The sequence below is a fragment of the Phocoena sinus genome, chromosome 5 (genome assembly GCF_008692025.1).
Source record: "Phocoena sinus isolate mPhoSin1 chromosome 5, mPhoSin1.pri, whole genome shotgun sequence".
NCBI lineage: Eukaryota > Metazoa > Chordata > Mammalia > Artiodactyla > Phocoenidae > Phocoena > Phocoena sinus.
Genome location: NC_045767.1, coordinates 45,742,987 through 45,761,702, shown reverse-complemented (window position 1 = coordinate 45,761,702; position 18,716 = coordinate 45,742,987). Strand labels below are relative to the sequence as shown.

The window sequence follows — 18,716 nt, the reverse complement described above, 5'->3', positions numbered from 1 at the left end:
ACACATGTGGAGGGGCTAGCTATCCTTTGGACTCTCAAGTTTCTGTGATTTTAGAGAAGATTTTCATCAGAGAGCTAGTAGACAGGCATAAGGGAAAGAGCAAGGACTGTATTCCAGTTCCAGCCCATGATTCGACTTTATTTGTACTGGAACTCTGTGACTCACTTTTATCGTTTCTTATGAGCTTACAGTATACCACCCTTGCTTGGTGGTTATGAAATTTGAGATTATGCATGTGAATGTGCCTAGAATATGGTAGGCATTCAACAAAGGTTAATTCCTTCTTGTCTCAGAGGCTGTGATCCTGGTAGGTTAAAGGAAAAGTTAAAAGAAAGGTTGAATATCCTTTCTGATGCATACTGATGAAATCTGTATATGCTAATTTTGTCCAGTGGTATCTGAGTGACCTCTCAATTACCTGTGTTGAATTCAGTTCATTAAGGAGACAGGAGCTAAAAACAACCCAACAATCAATCATCTCTTGTTTAGAGGTCTGAACAATAAAACTACTGAATTTTCTTTTACAAGGTTGAGTTTCTTTGAAATTAAAGTAAAAACTGAAGTGCTTTACACTTTTTTTTTCCAGCATGCTACAAGTGAAAACTGATGAGAAAGTGAATTTGTCTGATGGGAATACAGCAAGTTGCCCTTTGAGCCCCATTAAGATGTGCCTTAATCGTCCCATTGAATGGAATCTGAATTTGACAGCAGCATCTCTAGCGAGCTGTACAGTTCATAACCAAAATCTCAAAAGTGAAGAGAAATAGATTGCAGTTCTTCTTGCACTATCCTTATTTTGTACGTCAACGTTCTTCCTGCTGATAAGCATTTATCGATTGATTTTGAAATACTTCTAGTCTTGTGATTTGTCTATATATTAAATCATTAGCATTAATCATTTTGATTATATCCTTTGTATGTCTTTTTACATGTTTTACACCAGACCATTGTGGAATTTTGCAGTACAAATGGATTTTTGAAGTTTCTCTTTTTAATGGTATTTTGTGAATTTTTTACTCCCTAAGTTTAAATATATTGTCCCCAGTTTTATTTCCGTGCACAATGTCTTAATATATAATGCATTGTGAGATTTAGAAGGCTAGTATTGTAAAGATTTGTGATTACCTGACCCATGGACAGTTGTATAACAGGTGGATACCAACTACCTCGAAGCAAATTGGTAAAAGGCAAAGGTATCTCTTAGAAGTATATCTCTTTCAAAGTTATATATGTATAGAAAAATCGATCATAGTTTATCATCAAGTAGCATGTTTCCATTCATAAGGAGAATTTGAACTGATCAGTTATTTCTCTGTACTTTTAAACCTATGAAGTCTGGGTTTTAAGAGCAATGGCACAATTGCATGTTGACTCTTCAGCAAATCTGTGCCTCTTGCAGATAAGAATACAGTTTGGTTTTTTTAAGTTATCCATTTTGAATGAAAAATGGTAAATGGATTTACATCCATTGATTTTACTGTATTTTAGCCATTTATTTTAAAGTGTAAAGGGATGTCTTAAAATGAGGATAATATTCCTTACCTCTTTAGTAGTACAAAAGCATAGCTTTTGTGATTGGCTTATGTGATTGTGTCCAAAACTTGAATAGTAAGAATACTCAAAGTCTGATGCTTAATTTTTCCCATGGCTGAGAAGGAAAGCTTTGGTATGGTGGTCCATGTAAAGTGTGTAAGAACATGGCTCCTTCCCTTTGGATTGCCTGGCTATGGGTTAAATGGGATTTAGTTTAGTGTGTTTCTAAAGACTTTTACTTATGGCACATTTTGTGTACCTTCTAAGTCCTTATTTCTCCCAACCTACCCCAACCCCCAAATTATTTTTAAAAAGACAGGGATTTAACAAAAAGGCTTACGTAAGGAATTTGAAGCACAGGAAAAGACACAGAGCCAACAGAATGAGAAACAATCATCTACTTTTCATTGTTTCATATCACCACCATATCTGCCTTTTCCTTTTTCTTAATAAGCATTCTTTGTAACCTTCAGACTCCTTTTATATTTCTAAGTTTTATAAAGCACATATACATATGTAATGTAGCAATTTGGCTCAAAAAAGCACAGCATTCTTACTTTAGCTCCATCTTAGAACATCACCTTAAATGGCCTCTGGTAAATAAACCTAAAAAAGCACAATTATTATTAAAACCAATGTATTAGATCCGATGTTAGGGTATTTCTATTCTGAATAATAGAGATGATGATTATTAGAGGAGTAAAAGGTGTTTGGTTGGGAGTTACAGAAGGAAAGAGGACTGATTTGACACGGTTTTAAGTTTCTTAAGTCAGGCCAGTGCCAATTCAGAAAATAAATTTACAGTGAAGAAATAGTGCTCATTCACACATTAGTATATAGTGGACTTCCTGTCACATTCTTTTCCTACTAGTATTTTCTATTACCCACAATAAATATTTTGTTATGCCAAAAACATAGAGAACTCCATCATTAATATGTATATGTGAACATTTCCCTAACCCAGGAACCATCGCAACATAAGCAAACTTGGGCTCTCATATGCAAACATTCTATGAAAAAAATTACTCATGCATGTAGCATTATCAAAATAGTTTTAAGTGTAAGAATCACAAAATTATCAAAATGATAACTGTTGAACTTGGATGCTGGGGACTTTGGTTCATTATACTAGTCTTTCCTGGAAGTAAGCTCCTCTCTAGCCAGTTTGTGGTACTTCATTTGCCCTTAAGATGTCATTTTTAAAATGTGTTCTGAGATGTTTTTATCTATGTTGGATCTGCCACATCTAAGTCAAACTTTTCAAATGCAAGTTACCAGCTAGTTACATTTAAAAGTTGTCTATAATGCCATGATTTTAAATGTGAGAACTCATAAGCATCACCTGGGAAGGCTGTTAAAAAGCAGGTTCCTGGGCCCACCTTAGATTCTGATTAAATCCATGACTGATGGAGATGGTCTGTGGAGCACACTGATGGACGCTGTCTCACTGCTTCAATACAGGCTAAAGTAATGTGGAATCACACAGCAGAAGGTTCTACAAGAATCAGACTTCTTCTAATTTTCATACAAGGGTAACTTTATTAAAGCAAAGAAATGAATATAATTTTAAAGGACATTTTTCAAATGACTCCACCTCCATCATATCTTCTCCTAATTTTTATCTTCACTGAGAAATTATGCAAGGTTAAGTTTACTTTTTTCTAGTGCTGCTGTCTTTGCTCGTCTTGGTAGTCTCATCTTCATTTCTGATTCTGGCTCTGGAACTTCATGATCACTAAACAGATGTTGAAATACACCAATTTAAATACAAGCTTTAAAACCAGTTTATTTATAAATAAAACTTTGTCATTCTATCCGTGTGTGATTGATATCCTGATTCCATTAAGCTTAAAACTGAAATCTCAAAACCAAAAAACACCGATTGGCTATCCAGCAAAGTGAACCATGGAAAACCTAATTTTTTTTTATATCTACATGGAACCTGGTTATTATACAGAAAAAAGCAAAAAACAAAAACCCAAACTTCTACAATGAAGCTTGTAATTAAACAGGAACCATAACAACTGCCCAAGAGTTTTTTTGGAAACTCAAGTAGTGAAAAAATAAGTTCTATTTATTTAGGCAATACATTCCTAAAACACTGTAAACAGCAAGTTTCCCCAAAAGATACTTTAATTAAAACTTGATCTAAAGTTATAAACTGAAAATATATATATTTTACCTATGAATGAATGAATGCAAAGCAGCTGTAAACAGCTTCCAACAATGGCTTATTGGCAGAAACCAAAAATAAACTATATAACTAATATCATCCAAATTATAGGCAGAATTATTCTATCATTATAAATGTAGAAAACCCAAATCTGAATCTAAATAGTTTGCTAATTCAAGTTCAGAGAAGTCATACATACATGATCTTATAATTAGAGGAATACATGGAAATACAATTTGAAAGAACATAAAGATAACTACCTAGTACTAAAAGCCATGTCAACGAACAGGAAAAGCACACAAGCCAGAGGAAGTCAAATGCTCTTAGATACATAATCTAAAAAGCTGTAAATCTTCACGGATTATCTTGTTAAATAATCACAGTATAAACAAACTACAATTTTTTTTTAACTTCTAGACATTTTTTTTAAATGACGATAAACCTCTTTACATATTCTACATGTGCATGGCATACCTTTCAGAGTCAGCCTCAGCCTCAACAGTCTGACGTCTCCTGTTCGTTCTAGCTGAAGCTATCACTTTTCTCCGTCCTTAAAGACAGTATATAAATCATTATCAAAATCTATTATCAATTGCTCATTTTTAACCTGTTTTCTGGGCTACCCAAATCCTTTATTTTTCCCTCTTCAACACCCTTTCCTCCTAGTTCCCAGCCACCTTGATACAAATGATCAACACCATGGAGAAAAGGAACCCCAGCAAGATCAAAATTTTACTAATTTCTTTTGTAAGCTCTTATAATAGGCAAGGGAAAAGATGGAAATTGAGTTATAGGTGGCAAATTTTGTTAAATTTATTTGGGGGGCCGGGCGTGGTGGCGCGCGCCTGTAGTCCCAGCTACTCGGGAGGCTGAGGCAGGAGGATCGCTTGAGCCCAGGAGTTCTGGGCTGTAGTGCGCTATGCCGATCGGGTGTCCGCACTAAGTTCGGCATCAATATGGTGACCTCCCGGGAGCGGGGGACCACCAGGTTGCCTAAGGAGGGGTGAACCGGCCCAGGTCGGAAACGGAGCAGGTCAAAACTCCCGTGCTGATCAGTAGTGGGATCGCGCCTGTGAATAGCCACTGCACTCCAGCCTGGGCAACATAGCGAGACCCCGTCTCTTAAAAAAAAAAAAAAAAAAAAAAAAAAAAAAAAAAAATTTATTTGGGGGAAAGAAGCATGTGAAAAATGTTATATAAAGTACCTCATAGCACAAGGTATATGGAGAACCTAATGAAAATTAAGGTTAAAAAGAGAGATTAAGCCCATAAAACAGATCCTAAATAAATAGAACTTTAATCAGTAAGGTATAGTTTATTATAAAATATTCGAACATATACATGGTCAATTCAAATGTGTGTTCTAAAACATTTCCGTATAAAAATTAAAGCCCTTTATATGCTGGGGGGTTACAAAAATTCTAGCTAGAAATTCACAAGGTTAAGCAGTGAAGTGGCCTGTGATGCTCATTTATGATAATAAAACAGCATATATAAATGAAGTTTGAGCTATTAAAAAAAAAGAGGTAGTTCTTATACATGACTAAAACCAATCTGATCAAAAGCAGATTATTCAGTATGATCATTTGGTTGAAATTTATATACCCTACTTATTCAAGTGAGACTTTTTCTTTCTGTTTTCTTCCAACTGTACATATTTGCTTGTAAACTTCTAATGCAGTTATCCCCAAGAAAACATCCAACAATATGGGACTAATGTGAAACAATTAGCCAGCAATTAGCATTTAAATAACTGATTGGCTACAAAACAATATTTTTTCCATTTAGGAAAAAATTAAGTCTACACAGAAGAGGGCCTCAAAAAAATATTTTTCAAGGATTAAAATAATGGTTGGTTCATAGGTGGAATTATTAGCATTCTTTTGATTAGTTTGCTTGGATGTGTTTTCTGATTCTTCTGTAATAAGCATGCATTGCTTTTGTAATAAGAAAATAATAAAAGATTAAAAAGACCTTGAATTTCACATTTTTTTTCTAAGTAATCCCCTAATAGTCAACATTTACTTTATTCCAGCAAATCCCCTATTGTTGGATATTCCTTTGAAAATAAATTATGTTGGGAAAATATGAAATAAAACGGAAAACAGAAGCCTAGAAAAATACTAGGAGGATAAAAGGGACAAAAATGCTTAATCATATAAAGGACAGACCACAAACAACTGATAATGTAAATATAAAATCACTGTTCATCATTTGATAATAAAAATCTTAATTTAACCCAAATAGTCCTTTGCAGTATGATCTTTTGCATCATATTTCTTTCAATCAAAAGCACTTGAAGCAACACTGATGTCTTTTAGACACAAAGCAAAACCTAATATCAGCTAAAATAAATCAAAAAGAAAGTTAAGGATACTGAAGACAATGAATGATCTTTTTACCTATTTAAGGAAACAAAGTATTTCACTGGATAACAAAACTGAAAAGTTTTATTATAAGGTTAGTCAATCCAGGTGACTTCCCTGGTGGCACAGGGGTTAAGAATCTGCCCACCAATGTGGGCGACATGGGTTCAAGCCCTGGTCCAGGAATATCCCACATGCCATGGAGCAACTAAGCCCGTGTGCCACAACTACTGAGCCTGCGCTCTAGAGCCTGCAAGCCACAACTACTGAAGCTCTCGCGCCTACAGCCCATGCTCCACAATGAGAAGACACCACAATGAGAACCCCGCACACCGCAACGAAAAGTAGCCCCCGCTCGACGCAACTAGAGAAAAGCCTGCACGCAGCAATGAAGACCCAATGTAGCCAAAAATAAAAAAAAAAAAAAAAAAGAATCTGCCTGCCAATGCAGGGAACACGGGTTCAATCCCTGGTCCGGGAAGATCCCACATGCCGCAGAGCAACTAAGCCCGGGCGCCACAACTACTGAGCCTGCACTCTAGAGCCTGCACACCGCAACTACTGAGCCCACACACAACTGCTGAAGCCCACGTGCCTCAAGCCCGTGCTCCGCAACAAGAGAAGCCCCCACTCGCTGCAACTGGAGAAAGCCCATGTGCAGCAATGAAGAATCTAATGCAACCAAAACTAAATAAATAAATTTATTTTTTAAAAAAGCTAGTCAATCCATATATTACCTCTGTTGGTCTTTTGCTGAGTGGATTTCATTCGGGTTGCTTTTACATCCTTGACAGGAGTTATATATACTTCTTTGTTGTTTTCTATTAAAGGAAATAATACAATTATTAATGAACTAAAAGTAGCCTCATGAAATACTTTAAATGATCAAATCAATGACAACCAGTCCCAATAGCAGCTATTGAAAATTTATCATAAATAAGTGTTCCAAAAAAATGTGAACACTGGAAAATAAGCAAGCAAAACTCTTAGGAACATAGTATGCATGGTCATATGGTGAGTGAACACTTCTCAGTAATACACTTTCCTAAGGGGATTTAATTAGAAAAACTTTTCTTCCATTTCTGACATACAATCACATATATGTTAGAGGAGGAAAACAATGTATCTCAGTAAAGATGAAAAGGACAGAAACTTAAAAATACTCAGGTTAGTATGTCATTACCATCTTCACTTTGAAAAACAGTTGTAGTTGTGTTGTCATCCTGTGCCGCTACAACTTGGTCACCATGTTCTTTATTTCCTTTTTCTAACTGAACCTTGATTTTCTCCAAAGCTCTCACACACATTCTATCTTTTACTTGCTGTAACAGAAAACTGTTTTTAATGCAGCATTTTCTAATCTTTCAAAAACGCTATATACTGATAATACAACATTCTAAAAATTCTATTAAATTTATGAAGGAAATATTTACTTCAAATGAGCAAAGTCACAGCATACTAATGTATGCATAAATTAATAGAATCATGTAAATTCTACTTTGATAAAAATTTATACACATTAAGAGTAACTAGAAACTACTTACCTCCAGAATCTCATTCAGTAGAACCAGAAGATCTTTAGCAAGACTGCTAGTGAGTTCTAAAGAACTCAAGGCTTTCGTATAGACCCGAATTTCTGGTGAATATGGACATGTTAGGATCTCATTGCAAATTTTTATAGCCAGATTGTCATGAACTGTCAAGGCCTGGAAAATCAAGAGAAAAATCCTTGTCAATTGAAATGGTATGATTACAATACAGTCTGACACATCTATCATTTCCAACTAATTATCTTGACATAATCCAAAATGTCTAAAACAAAATTATCATAGTCCTCCCCATGTGAGCTCCGCTTCTTACAGAGTGGATGCTATGGTACAGGGCTCAGATCCATCTGCTTTACTACTGACCATTCATTCTCCAGGCTACCACGAGTTATGGAGGCTAAAAGTTCCCAGGTGTAGAACTGATCCAAGCTGAAGACAATGGGCTCTGCCTAAGGTCACACCTTCCCCACAAGGGTTAGTCCACATTCAATAACTGGTAGATGTACAGGTACAACAGCCTAGCCTTGTTTCAATTCTGGACAAAGCAAAGAACTATCCCAATTCTGGAACTTCTGTGAGATCAGCTGGGACCTTAAGACTGCATGACAAGGCTTCCCTGGTGGCGCAGTGGTTGAGAGTCAGCCTGCCGATGCAGGGGACACGGGTTCGTGCCCCAGTCCAGGAAGATCCCACATGCCACGGAGCGGCTAGATTCACGAGCCATGGCTACCGAGCCTGCGCGTCTGGAGCCTGTGCTCCGCAACGGGAGAGGCCACAACAGTGAGAGGCCCGCGTACCGCAAAAAAAAAAAAAGTGCATGACAGTTCAACTTCTTCCTCTGCCCAATCTATTTCCCTCACTCCTCCAAGATGCTGATCATGAGAGTACGCCCTAATGTCAACAGCTTCTTTGAAGTCTTCTGTCACCCACACTTAGGACCTCAGAGTTATCTTGGATTCCTCCATCTCCCTTGCCTCACACAAAGTTCGTTCTTCTAGGCTTTTCTACCCGTAATTTTTTTTCTGTCAATTTCTACTACTTTTTTCTGTCTACTTTCTACTACTACTTTATATTATTCTTTTTCTGTAAGCTTTTATCTCCTAATTATATCAACTTTTAACTGCCCTCTTTATTAATATTCTCTCCCTATTCCTCTTACCAATTCACCTCACCTAATGAAACTGACCACCAAATTAATCTTCCTAATAAGTAACTGTCATCCCATTAACCCTTTCATTATACCCTTTCATTACACGCCCTGCAAACAGAGTCAGCTCCAAATTCCCTATCCTAATGTTCTTCCCTAACAGACTTATTCAGGATCCTTAGCTGACAGATTTTTTCCACAGTTCCCCAACATGACTTGTACTACCAGCTACATTTAATCACCTTTACTAAAAGTCTTTCTCTCTATCCAAACCACTCCCCAAATCCCAACAAGGTCTAAGTGAATTTTACTCAGTGAGATTTAAAACTAGTAATGCTGTACTCATCACCCATACCACATGAAGCTCGCCATCTTCTAAAGTGCTAAAGCACTTAGTAGCTATATCACTGACCCTTACTATATTTTGCCTTAATATCCATTGTAATCTTCTTTCCAATAACATGTAACATAGTAACTCAAATGAAGTATACAGTCACTAAGTAACAAAACAGAAGACCAATATTTTCAACTTAATCAGCTGGCATCTGAAATAATTAACACATTAATTTTCAATATGGTGAATGTTTGATCAAATGATATTAAAGGGTTAAAAACCAGCTTACATGTAATTTGTAGGAGAGTATGCACTTACTATATCTTCTTTGAATTAAAAACAAAACTAAGCTTGAGGTGAGTTTCAATCTTTGAATTCTCCTTCCTTGTATCAGAAACAGAGCAGGTAAGCCAACAACTGAGGACTCAATGAGTCCTACATAACACGTCATTATTCAGAATGATTAACAGCCAGAACTAGGTGGGGAGGGGGTAGTAAGGATGATGAATTTTCGGTAACTTCTCTTCAGTAGCAAAAATGTTAGCACTGATTACTTCTATTTTTATATGATTATCTCCCCATTTCCCGAAAGATTTTTTTTTAAATTATAGTTGATCTACAATATTATATTAGTTTCAGGTGCACAAGAGAGTGATTCAATATTTTTATAGATTATTCTCCATTTCAAGTTATTATAAAATAATGGCTACATTTCCCTGTGCTGTACAGTAATCCTTGCAGTTTATTTTATACATAGTAGTTTATGTCTCTTAATCCCCTATCTCTGTCTTGTCCCTCTCCCCTCCCCTTCCCTACTAGTAACCACTAGTTTGTTCTCTATAACTGTGTGTCTGTTTTGTTATATTCATTCATTTTACTTTTTAGGGTCTGCATATAAGTGATAACAGAGTATTTGTCTTTCTCTGACTTACTTCACAAAGCATAATACCCTCTAGGTCCACCCACATAGTTGCAAAAGATCTTTTTCTTTTTCTTGCTTTGTGTTATGTGCTACCATATAAACTAGAAATCTCAAGATCTATATGTAGCTTCTCACTATTTCAAAGAATCTATGAGAGGGGTTATTTTACCAAAGCATGCTAGTTACCATCCCTAGACCATCCACAGGCTAACATACTCACCTACCTGATAATCTTGGGAATTCTTGGCCTGAGGATTTAATCCACTTGGTCTTGTCAAATCTACAAGTAACTCAGCAACATTAGTGATGTCTATTTCAGCTAAAGGAGAAGATGCAGGGGCATTGGCCAGTATTTGTAGAGTTGGAAGAAAGGCTTCTTCAAAACATTCCTGGTTAGTCCTATTGAAAAACAATTTGAGGTATGTTGGCAAAGAAAAAACATATGATTCTTTAAAAAGCAGCAACAACATTATATATTAAATGCACCCCACCAAGATAGAGTACATATTCATCTAGGAAAGAGCCAAATAATACAGGTAGATAGAATCTAAGTAAGTTCTTCACTTACCACTGAAGAAAAAGAACATTAACAACAAAATACTATAGATATGACTCATAGGGAGCCTGAATTTAACTTCAAGTTAGATTTTGATTTATCAATATGACTAAATACCTGCTTGCATAAGCAAACATTGGGAAGAACACGCCTAGGCAATGTCGAAGTCGAACATCCTCTTCAGTCACAGGATTGTACCATAACAAGACAAGACGAGAAAGAATCCTGCTGCTGACCAAAAGCCCAGAGAACATCAGCTTGGCTAGTCCTTCTGCGGCTCCTGTCCTGAGTTCAGACACCTATTAAAAATGACTTTCATTTAAAAGAAATTTTTATTTGTATTTCATTTTTAAGCCTTACATTGTAGCCTAAAATAAGTATTTGTATATAAACTATCCAAAATCATTCCTGTTATTATGAATTATTTTAAAGGCACATAAAAAGATTTTGTTTTTTCCTTTTAGGTTAAGGCTATGTGACAAATTATTAGTCTAGCTATGAAAACTTCAATTCCTTTTAAACTCTTTAGAAAAACCAAAAGATCTTATAATATTGTGAAACCAGAAATCAAAACTATATGTATTAAACACTTCTCATGGTGCTAAGATACAGAAAACCTTCAGTAATGGTCTCTGCCATCAGAGGTGCCTATAAATGAAAGCTCCAGAGGTGGGTGTGGCAATGTGTGTGAATAATAGGTAAAATGTGAATAGAAAGTGTACAAGTAGAAAAAGGCATTCCTAGAAAGAGAAACCAAAACAAACCTAGAGAAGAAAATGGAAAAGATGTAGTGGTATTCAAATGCAGGTACAGATATAAAAGAGTAGTAATTAAAAATATTGGTTATTGAACCTGAATTAAATTCAAGCCTCTGACACTTCCTAGCTGCATGATCTGATCCTGTGCATATTACTTAATTTCTTTGTGCCTCACTTTTTCCATATACAAAAAAGGGATAATAAAACTACTTATCAAAAAGCACAAAGAAATAATACATGTAAAGCTCTAAGGAGTGCTATCTACACAGTAAATCCTCAACAAATGTCAGTGATTATTATTATTGATGGAAAGTAAGTTTGCTCAGTGATCAGATTAGGGAGACCTCGAAAATTAGGTAAAGAAATATGGTTGAAGATTTTTGAAAGGGTAGGAAGATAAGATTTGAATGAGATTTCAGGAAAATTATCTAGACAGGCCATAATCTGGGAATGAAAGACAAGTCTAAACTAGAGGGGACAGGAGGAAAAACAGAGGAATGAGCAGATATAAGAACTATTTCAGAAATTTTTCAAAACTCAAAAATAAGAAGAAAAATGTAGAGGTTGATAAGATTAATAAGTGCCAGGGTACTGGCATGTGCTTTCCACATACAAACTCATTTAGGGCTCACAACAACCATGAGAGCAGAGACTTTGTTCCACTCAGCATTGTACTCTCTAGAGCATATAATGACTGGCACATAAATAGCTCTCAAATATTTGTTGACTAAATTAAAGAATTATCCCACTGAATAGGCATCATTATTCCCATTTTAAAGATAAGGAAACAGGACAGAGATAGTAAATACCTTATTGAAGATTCACAGACATTACCAGAACACAAATCTTTAAGTCTCCAACTCCAAAGGCTGCATGCCCTCTGTCTTTTTAAAAATTTCTAATATGGGAATTTTAATTGGGACAGGACTGCAAGTCTTTAAAGCATGTGAAAAACTATTATTTATGGCCCAGAGGACAGTCAAGGAAGTCAAGATGTTTTAGTGTTTATGACAAAAATAAAATCAAAGCCACAGAATCTAGTTTAGCCAAAAGAAGATTAATGTACCTGCACTATTTAAAAAAACAAAAACCATTCATCTACTGTCAAACAGTTTTCATGTGCAACAGTTTTCCATCTATGCAATGTCAGCAAGCCCACAGCACTAGACAACTGCCAATGAGAAGTTAGTCTATCACTTGGCTAATAACTCAAAATTTAAGAAAATACTGATACAATTATACTCCAATAAAGATAAAAGAAAAAAAAAGAAAATACTGATAAGGAAGGACTTATTTCCACCATTCTGCAGTCCAAATGTGAAGTAAAAAACTGTTACAATATACAAAAGACATTAAATATTGATTTAAAAAAGGTCAATTCATCAAAAAGATAATTATAAACATATACACAACAAACAACAGAGCCCCAAAATATATGAACATACACTGACAGAATTGCAGGGAGAAATAGACAGCTCTATAATAATAACTGAAGACTTCAATACTCCACTTTCTGTAATAGATAGAACAACTAGACAGACCAATAAGGAAATAGAGGACTTGAACACTACCATAAACGAACTAGAACTACCAAACATATAGAACACTCCAACCCAAAATAGCAGACTACACATTCTTCAGGTGCACATGGAACATTCTCAAGAACAGAGGCTATACTAGGCCCAAAACAAGTCTTAATAAATTCATAAAGAATGACAGTTGGGGCTTCCCTGGTGGCGCAGTGGTTGAGAGTCTGCCTGCCGATGCAGGGGACACGGGTTCGTGACCTGGTCCGGGAAGATCCCACATGCCGTGGAGCAGCTGGGCCTGTGAGCCATGGCCGCTGAGCCTGTGCATCCGGAGCCTGTGCTCCGCAATGGGAGAGGCCACAATAGTGAGAGGCCCACGTACCACAAAAGGGGAAAAAAAAAAAAAAAAAAAAAGAATGACAGTATACGAAATATCTTCTCCAACTACAATGGAATACACCTGAAAAGCAACAAGAGACGAAAACTGTAAAATTCACAAGTCTGTAAATTAAACAATACACTCTTCTTACACACCAAAGGTCAAAGAAGTCATCAAAATGGAAATTAGAAAATAATTAGATGGGGGCTTCCCTGGTGGTGCAATAGTTAAGAATCCGCCTGTCAATGCTGGGGACATGGGTTCGAACCCTGGTCTGCGAAGATCCCACATGCCACAGAGCAACTAAGCCTGTGCGCCACAACTACTGAGCCTGCGCTCTAGAGCCCACAAGCCACAACTACTGAGCCTGCAAGCTACAACTACTGAAGCATGCGTGCCTAGAGCCCGAGCTTGCAACAAGAGAAGCCACCACAATGAGAAGCCCGTGTACCACAACGAAGAGTAGCCCCCGCTCGCTGCAGCTGGAGAAAACCTGAGCACAATAACAAAGACCCAAAGCAGCCAAAAAAAAAAAAAAGAAAAGAATTAGATGAATAAAAATGAAAATGCAACAAACAAAAACTTATGGTGTGCATCAAAAACAGTGTTCAGAGGGAAATTTATAGCAGTAGATGCCTACATTAAAAAAAAAATCTCAAATCAATAACTTTACACTTTAAAGAACTAAAAAAGAGATAGAAAATTGGGGATGGGGCGGGGAGAATCAATGAAACCATAAGTTGGTTCTTTGAAAAGATGAACACAATTAAAAACCTTGAGTCAGACTAACAAAGAAAAAAAGAAGACGCAAATAACTAAAATCAGAAATAAAAGCAGGGACATTACAACTGACCTTACAGAAATAAAAAGGATTATAAACGAATAATAAGAACTGAATACCAACAAATTAAACAACCTAGATGAAATGAACCAGTTCCTAGAAACACACAAATTACAAAAATAGACTCAAGAAGAAATAGAAAATCTGAACAGACCTATAACAATAAACAGATTGAATAAGGAAATCAGAAACCTCTCCAAAAGAAAAGTCCAAGACCAGATGTGTTCACTAGTAAATTCTGCCAAATATTTAAAGAAGACTTGACACCAATCTTTCTCAAAGTCTTCCAAAGTAATAGAAGAGGAGAAAACAACTCCCATCTCAGTTTATGAGGTCAGTATTACACTGATGCCAAAGGCAGACAAAGACCAATACAAGGAAACTACAGACCAATTTCCCTTATGAATACAGATATAAAAATCTTTAATAAATTACTAGCAAATGGAATCCAGCAACATATTAAAAAGATTATACACCATAACCAAGTGGGATTTATCCAAGGAATGCAAGGGTGGTTCAACATAAGAAAATCAAGCAATGTAATGTACCATAGCAATTAAAAAAAAAAATCATGGGCTTCCCCTGGTGGCAGGGTGGTTGAGAGTCCGCCTGCCAATGCAGGGGACACGGGTTCGTGCCCCGGTCCGGGAAGATCCCACATGCCACAGAGTGGCTAGGCCCGTGAGCTATGGCCGCTGAGCCTGCACATCCGGAGCCTGTGCTCCGCAACGGGAGAGGCCACAACAGGGAGAGGCCCGCATACCGCAAAAAAAAAAAAAATCACATAATCATTTCAATTGATGTAGAAAAACCATTTGACAAAATTAAACATGCTTTTATGACTGGGAAAAAAAAACAGAAGATAACTTCTTCAAAATCAAAAAGGGCATTTATGAAGAATCTACATCATACTCAATGGTTAAAGACTGAAAACTTTCCCCCTAAGATCAGAAACAAGACAAGGATGCCTGCTTTAACCACTGCTATTCAAGATTGTACAGCAAGTTCTAGCCAGAGAAATTAGGCAAGAAAAACAAATAAAAGACATTCAAATTGCAAAGGAAGAATTAAAACTGTCTCTTCACAGATGACTTGGTCTTATAGAAAAAATCCCAAAGAATACACACACACACAACACACACACACACACACACACACACACACACGGAAACTATTGTACAAGAGCTAACAAATGAATGCAGCCAAGTTGCAGGATATGAAATCAAATCCACACACAAAACAGTTGAGTTTCTATACAACAAAAATGAACAATCCAAAAAAGGAAATTAAGAAAACAATTCAATTTACAATAGCAATCAAAATAAAATATATAGGAATAAATTTAATCAAGGAAGTAAAAAACATGTACCCTGAAAACTATATACCATTTCTGAAAGAAATTAAAAATGACCTAAATAAATGTAAAGATATTCGAGTTCATGGATTGGAAAATATAACATTAAGATGGCAATACTGCCCAATGCAATCTACGTATTCAATGCAATCCCTATCAAAATTCCAATACACTTTTTTCCAGAAATGGAAAAGCCAATCCTCAAATTCATAAGGAACTGCAAGATACCCCAAATAGCCAAGACAATACTGAAAATAAAGAACCAAAGTTGGAAAACTCAACTTCCTGATTTCAAAACTTACTATGAAGTTACATGAATCAAAACAGTCAGGTAATGGCACAAGGGTGGACACAAACAATGGAAAAGAATTGAGAGTCTAGAAATAAACCCATATTCCTATGATCAATTGATTCTCTCCCCCTCCACAATGGTGCTAAAACAATTCAATAGGAAAAGAATAGTCTCTTCAACTAATGGTGCTCAGACAACTGGATGTCCACACGCAAACCAAGAAGCTGGACCTCTACCTCACACCATGTACAAATATTAGCTGAAAATGCACCAATCCACCTAAATTAAAAGCTAAAGGAGGGGGGACCTTGAAGATGGCGGAAGAGTAAGACGCGGAGATCGCCTTCCTCCCCACGGATACACCAGAAATACATCCACACGTGGAACAACTCCTACAGAACTCCTACTGAAGGCTGGCAGAAGACCTCAGACCTCCCAAAAGGCAAGAAACTCCCCACGTAACTGGGTAGGGCAAAAGAAAAAACAGAGACAAAAGAATAAGGACGGCACCTGCACCAGTGGGAGGGAGCTGTGAAGGAGGAAAAGTTTCCACACACTAGGAAGCCCCTCCGCGGGCGGAGACTGCGGGAGGCAGAGGGGGGAGTTTCGGGACCGCGGAGTAGTGCACAGCGACGGGTGCGGAGGGCAAAGCGGGGAGATTCCTGCACAGACGATCGGTGCCGACCAGCACTCACCAACCCGAGAGGCTTGCTGCTCACCCACCGGGGCGGGCGGGGCTGCGAGCTGAGGCTCGGGTTTTGGTTTTGGACGGAGCTCAGGGAGAGGACTGGGGTTGGCGGCTTGAACATAGCCTGAAGGGGTTAGTGCACCACGACTAGCCGGGAGGGAGTTCGGGGAAAAGCCTGCACCGGCCGAAGAGGCAAGAGACTTTTTCTTCCCTCTTTGTCTCCTGGTGCGCGAGGAGAGGGGTTTAAGAGCGCTGCTTAAAGGAACTCCAGAGACGGGCGCGAGCCGCGGCTAAAAGCGCGAACCCCAGAGACGGGCGCGAGCCGCGGCTGAGGGCGCGAGCCCCCGGGACGGGCGCGAGCCGCGGCTGAAAGCGCAAACCCCAGAGACGGGCGCGAGCCGCGGCTAAAACCGCGGACCCCAGAGACGGGCGGGAGACGCTAAGGCTGCTGCTGCCGCCACCAAGGGGCCTGTGTGCGAGCACAGGTCACTCTCCACACCCCTCTTCCGCGGAGCCTGTGCAGCCCGCCACTGCCAGGTTCCCGGGATCCAGGGACAACTTCCCCGGGACAGCGCACGGCGGGCGTCAGGCTGGTGCAACGTCACGCCGGCCTCTGCCGCAACGTCACGCTGCCTCTGCCGCCGCAGGCCGGCCCCGCACGCAGTGCCCCTCCTACCCCCATCCCCCAACCCCCGGCCTGAGTGAGCCGGAGGCCCCGAATCAGCGGCTCCTTTAACCCCGTCCTGTCTGAGCGAAAAAAACAGACGCCCTCCAGCGACCTACACGCAGAGGCAGGGCCAAATCCAAAGCTGAGCTCCTGTGAGCTGTGAAAACAAAGAAGAGAAAGGGAAATCTCTCCCAGCAGCCACAGAAGCAGCGGATTAAAGCTCCACAATCAACTTGATATACCCTGCATCTGTGGAATACCTGAATAGACAAGGAATGACCCCAAATTGAAGAGGTGGAATTTAGGAGCGAAATCTATGATTTTTTTCCCTTTTCCTCTTTTTGTGAAGGTGTACGTGTATGCTCCTGTGTGACATCTAGTCTGTATACTCTAGCTTCCACCATTTGTCCTAGGGCTCTATCCGTCCATGACTTTTTTTAAAAATTCTTTTTCTTAATAATTAAGTTTAATTGTAATAACTTTATTATACTTTACCTTCGTTCTTTCTTTCTTTCCTTCCTTCCCTCCCTCCTTTAGACAACGAATCACCCCAAATTGAGGAGGTGGTCTCAGGGAGCAGGATTTATGATTTTTCCCCCTTTACCTCTTTTTGTGAAGGTGTATGTGTATGCTTCTGTGTAAGATTTTCTCTGTATAGCTTTGCTTCCAACATTTGTCCTAAGGTTCTATCCGTCCCCTTTTTTTTTTTTCTAAATATTTTTTAATTCAATAACTATATTATACTTTATTTTATTTTTACTGTATCATCTTTCTTTCTGTCTTTTTTCCTTCTTTCCCTCCATCCTTCCTTCCTCCCTCCCTCCCTCCCTCCCTCCTTTCTTTCCTTCTTTGCTTCTTTCTTCCTTCCTTCCTTTCCTCCTTTCCTTCTTTCTTTACTCATACTTCTACTAATTCTCCCTACTTTTTCTCCCTTTTATTCTGAGCTGTGTGGATGAAAGGCTCTTGGTGCTCCAGCCAGGAGTCAGGGCTCTGCCTCTGAGGTAGGAGAGCCAACTTCAGGACACTGGTCAACAAGAGACCTCCCAGCTCCACATAATATTAAACGGTGGAAATCTCCCAGAGACCTCCATCTTAACACCAGCACCCAGCTTCACTCAACGACCAGCAAGCCACAGTGCTGGACAACCTATGCCAAACAACTAGCAAAACAGGAACACAACCCCACCCATTAGCAGAGAGGCTGCCTAAAATCATAATAAGGCCACAGACAACCCCAAAACACACCACCAGACGTGAACCTGCCCACTAGAGAGACAAGATCCAGCCTCATCCAGCACAACACAGGCACTAGTCCCCTCCACCAGGAAGCCTACACAACCCACTGAAACAACCTTAGCCACTGGAGACAGACATCAAAAACAAAGGGAACTACGAACCTGCAGCCTGCAAAAAGGAGACCCCAACCACAGTAAGATAAGCAAAATGAGAAGACAGAAAAACACACAGCAGATGAAGGAGCAAGATAAAAACCCACCAGACCTAACAAATGAAGAGGAAATAGGCAATCTACCTGAAAAAGAATTCAGAATAATGATAGTAAGGATGATCCGAAATCTTGGAAGTAGAATGGACAAAATGCAAGAAACAGTTAACAAGGACCTACAAGAAC

At 38.5% G+C, this 18,716-nt stretch overlaps 2 protein-coding genes across 5 annotated transcripts in view; one reads left to right on the top strand and one right to left on the bottom strand.

Annotated features, from left to right (window-relative positions):
* The window catches only part of LCORL (ligand dependent nuclear receptor corepressor like), a 162,481-nt gene extending 159,588 nt beyond the window's left edge, over window positions 1-2,893 (top strand). The window contains exon 8 of one of the 4 annotated variants that reach the window (XM_032631889.1): window positions 587-2,893. In XM_032631889.1, the coding sequence (XP_032487780.1) occupies window positions 587-767 (181 nt within the window). In that variant the 3' untranslated portion in view covers window positions 768-2,893. The remainder of the gene's footprint in view (window positions 1-586) is intronic. The other 3 variants (XM_032631890.1, XM_032631881.1, XM_032631891.1) reach the window with 3 other exon arrangements.
* Window positions 2,894-3,049: 156 nt separating this feature from the next.
* The window catches only part of NCAPG (non-SMC condensin I complex subunit G), a 55,447-nt gene continuing 39,780 nt past the window's right edge, over window positions 3,050-18,716 (bottom strand). The window contains exons 14-20 of the mRNA XM_032631894.1: window positions 10,696-10,877; window positions 10,247-10,421; window positions 7,617-7,778; window positions 7,256-7,394; window positions 6,810-6,893; window positions 4,181-4,256; window positions 3,050-3,268 (exon numbers count right to left, since the gene is read on the bottom strand). Coding sequence (XP_032487785.1) covers window positions 3,169-3,268; window positions 4,181-4,256; window positions 6,810-6,893; window positions 7,256-7,394; window positions 7,617-7,778; window positions 10,247-10,421; window positions 10,696-10,877 — 918 coding nt within the window. The 3' untranslated portion in view covers window positions 3,050-3,168. The remainder of the gene's footprint in view (window positions 3,269-4,180; window positions 4,257-6,809; window positions 6,894-7,255; window positions 7,395-7,616; window positions 7,779-10,246; window positions 10,422-10,695; window positions 10,878-18,716) is intronic.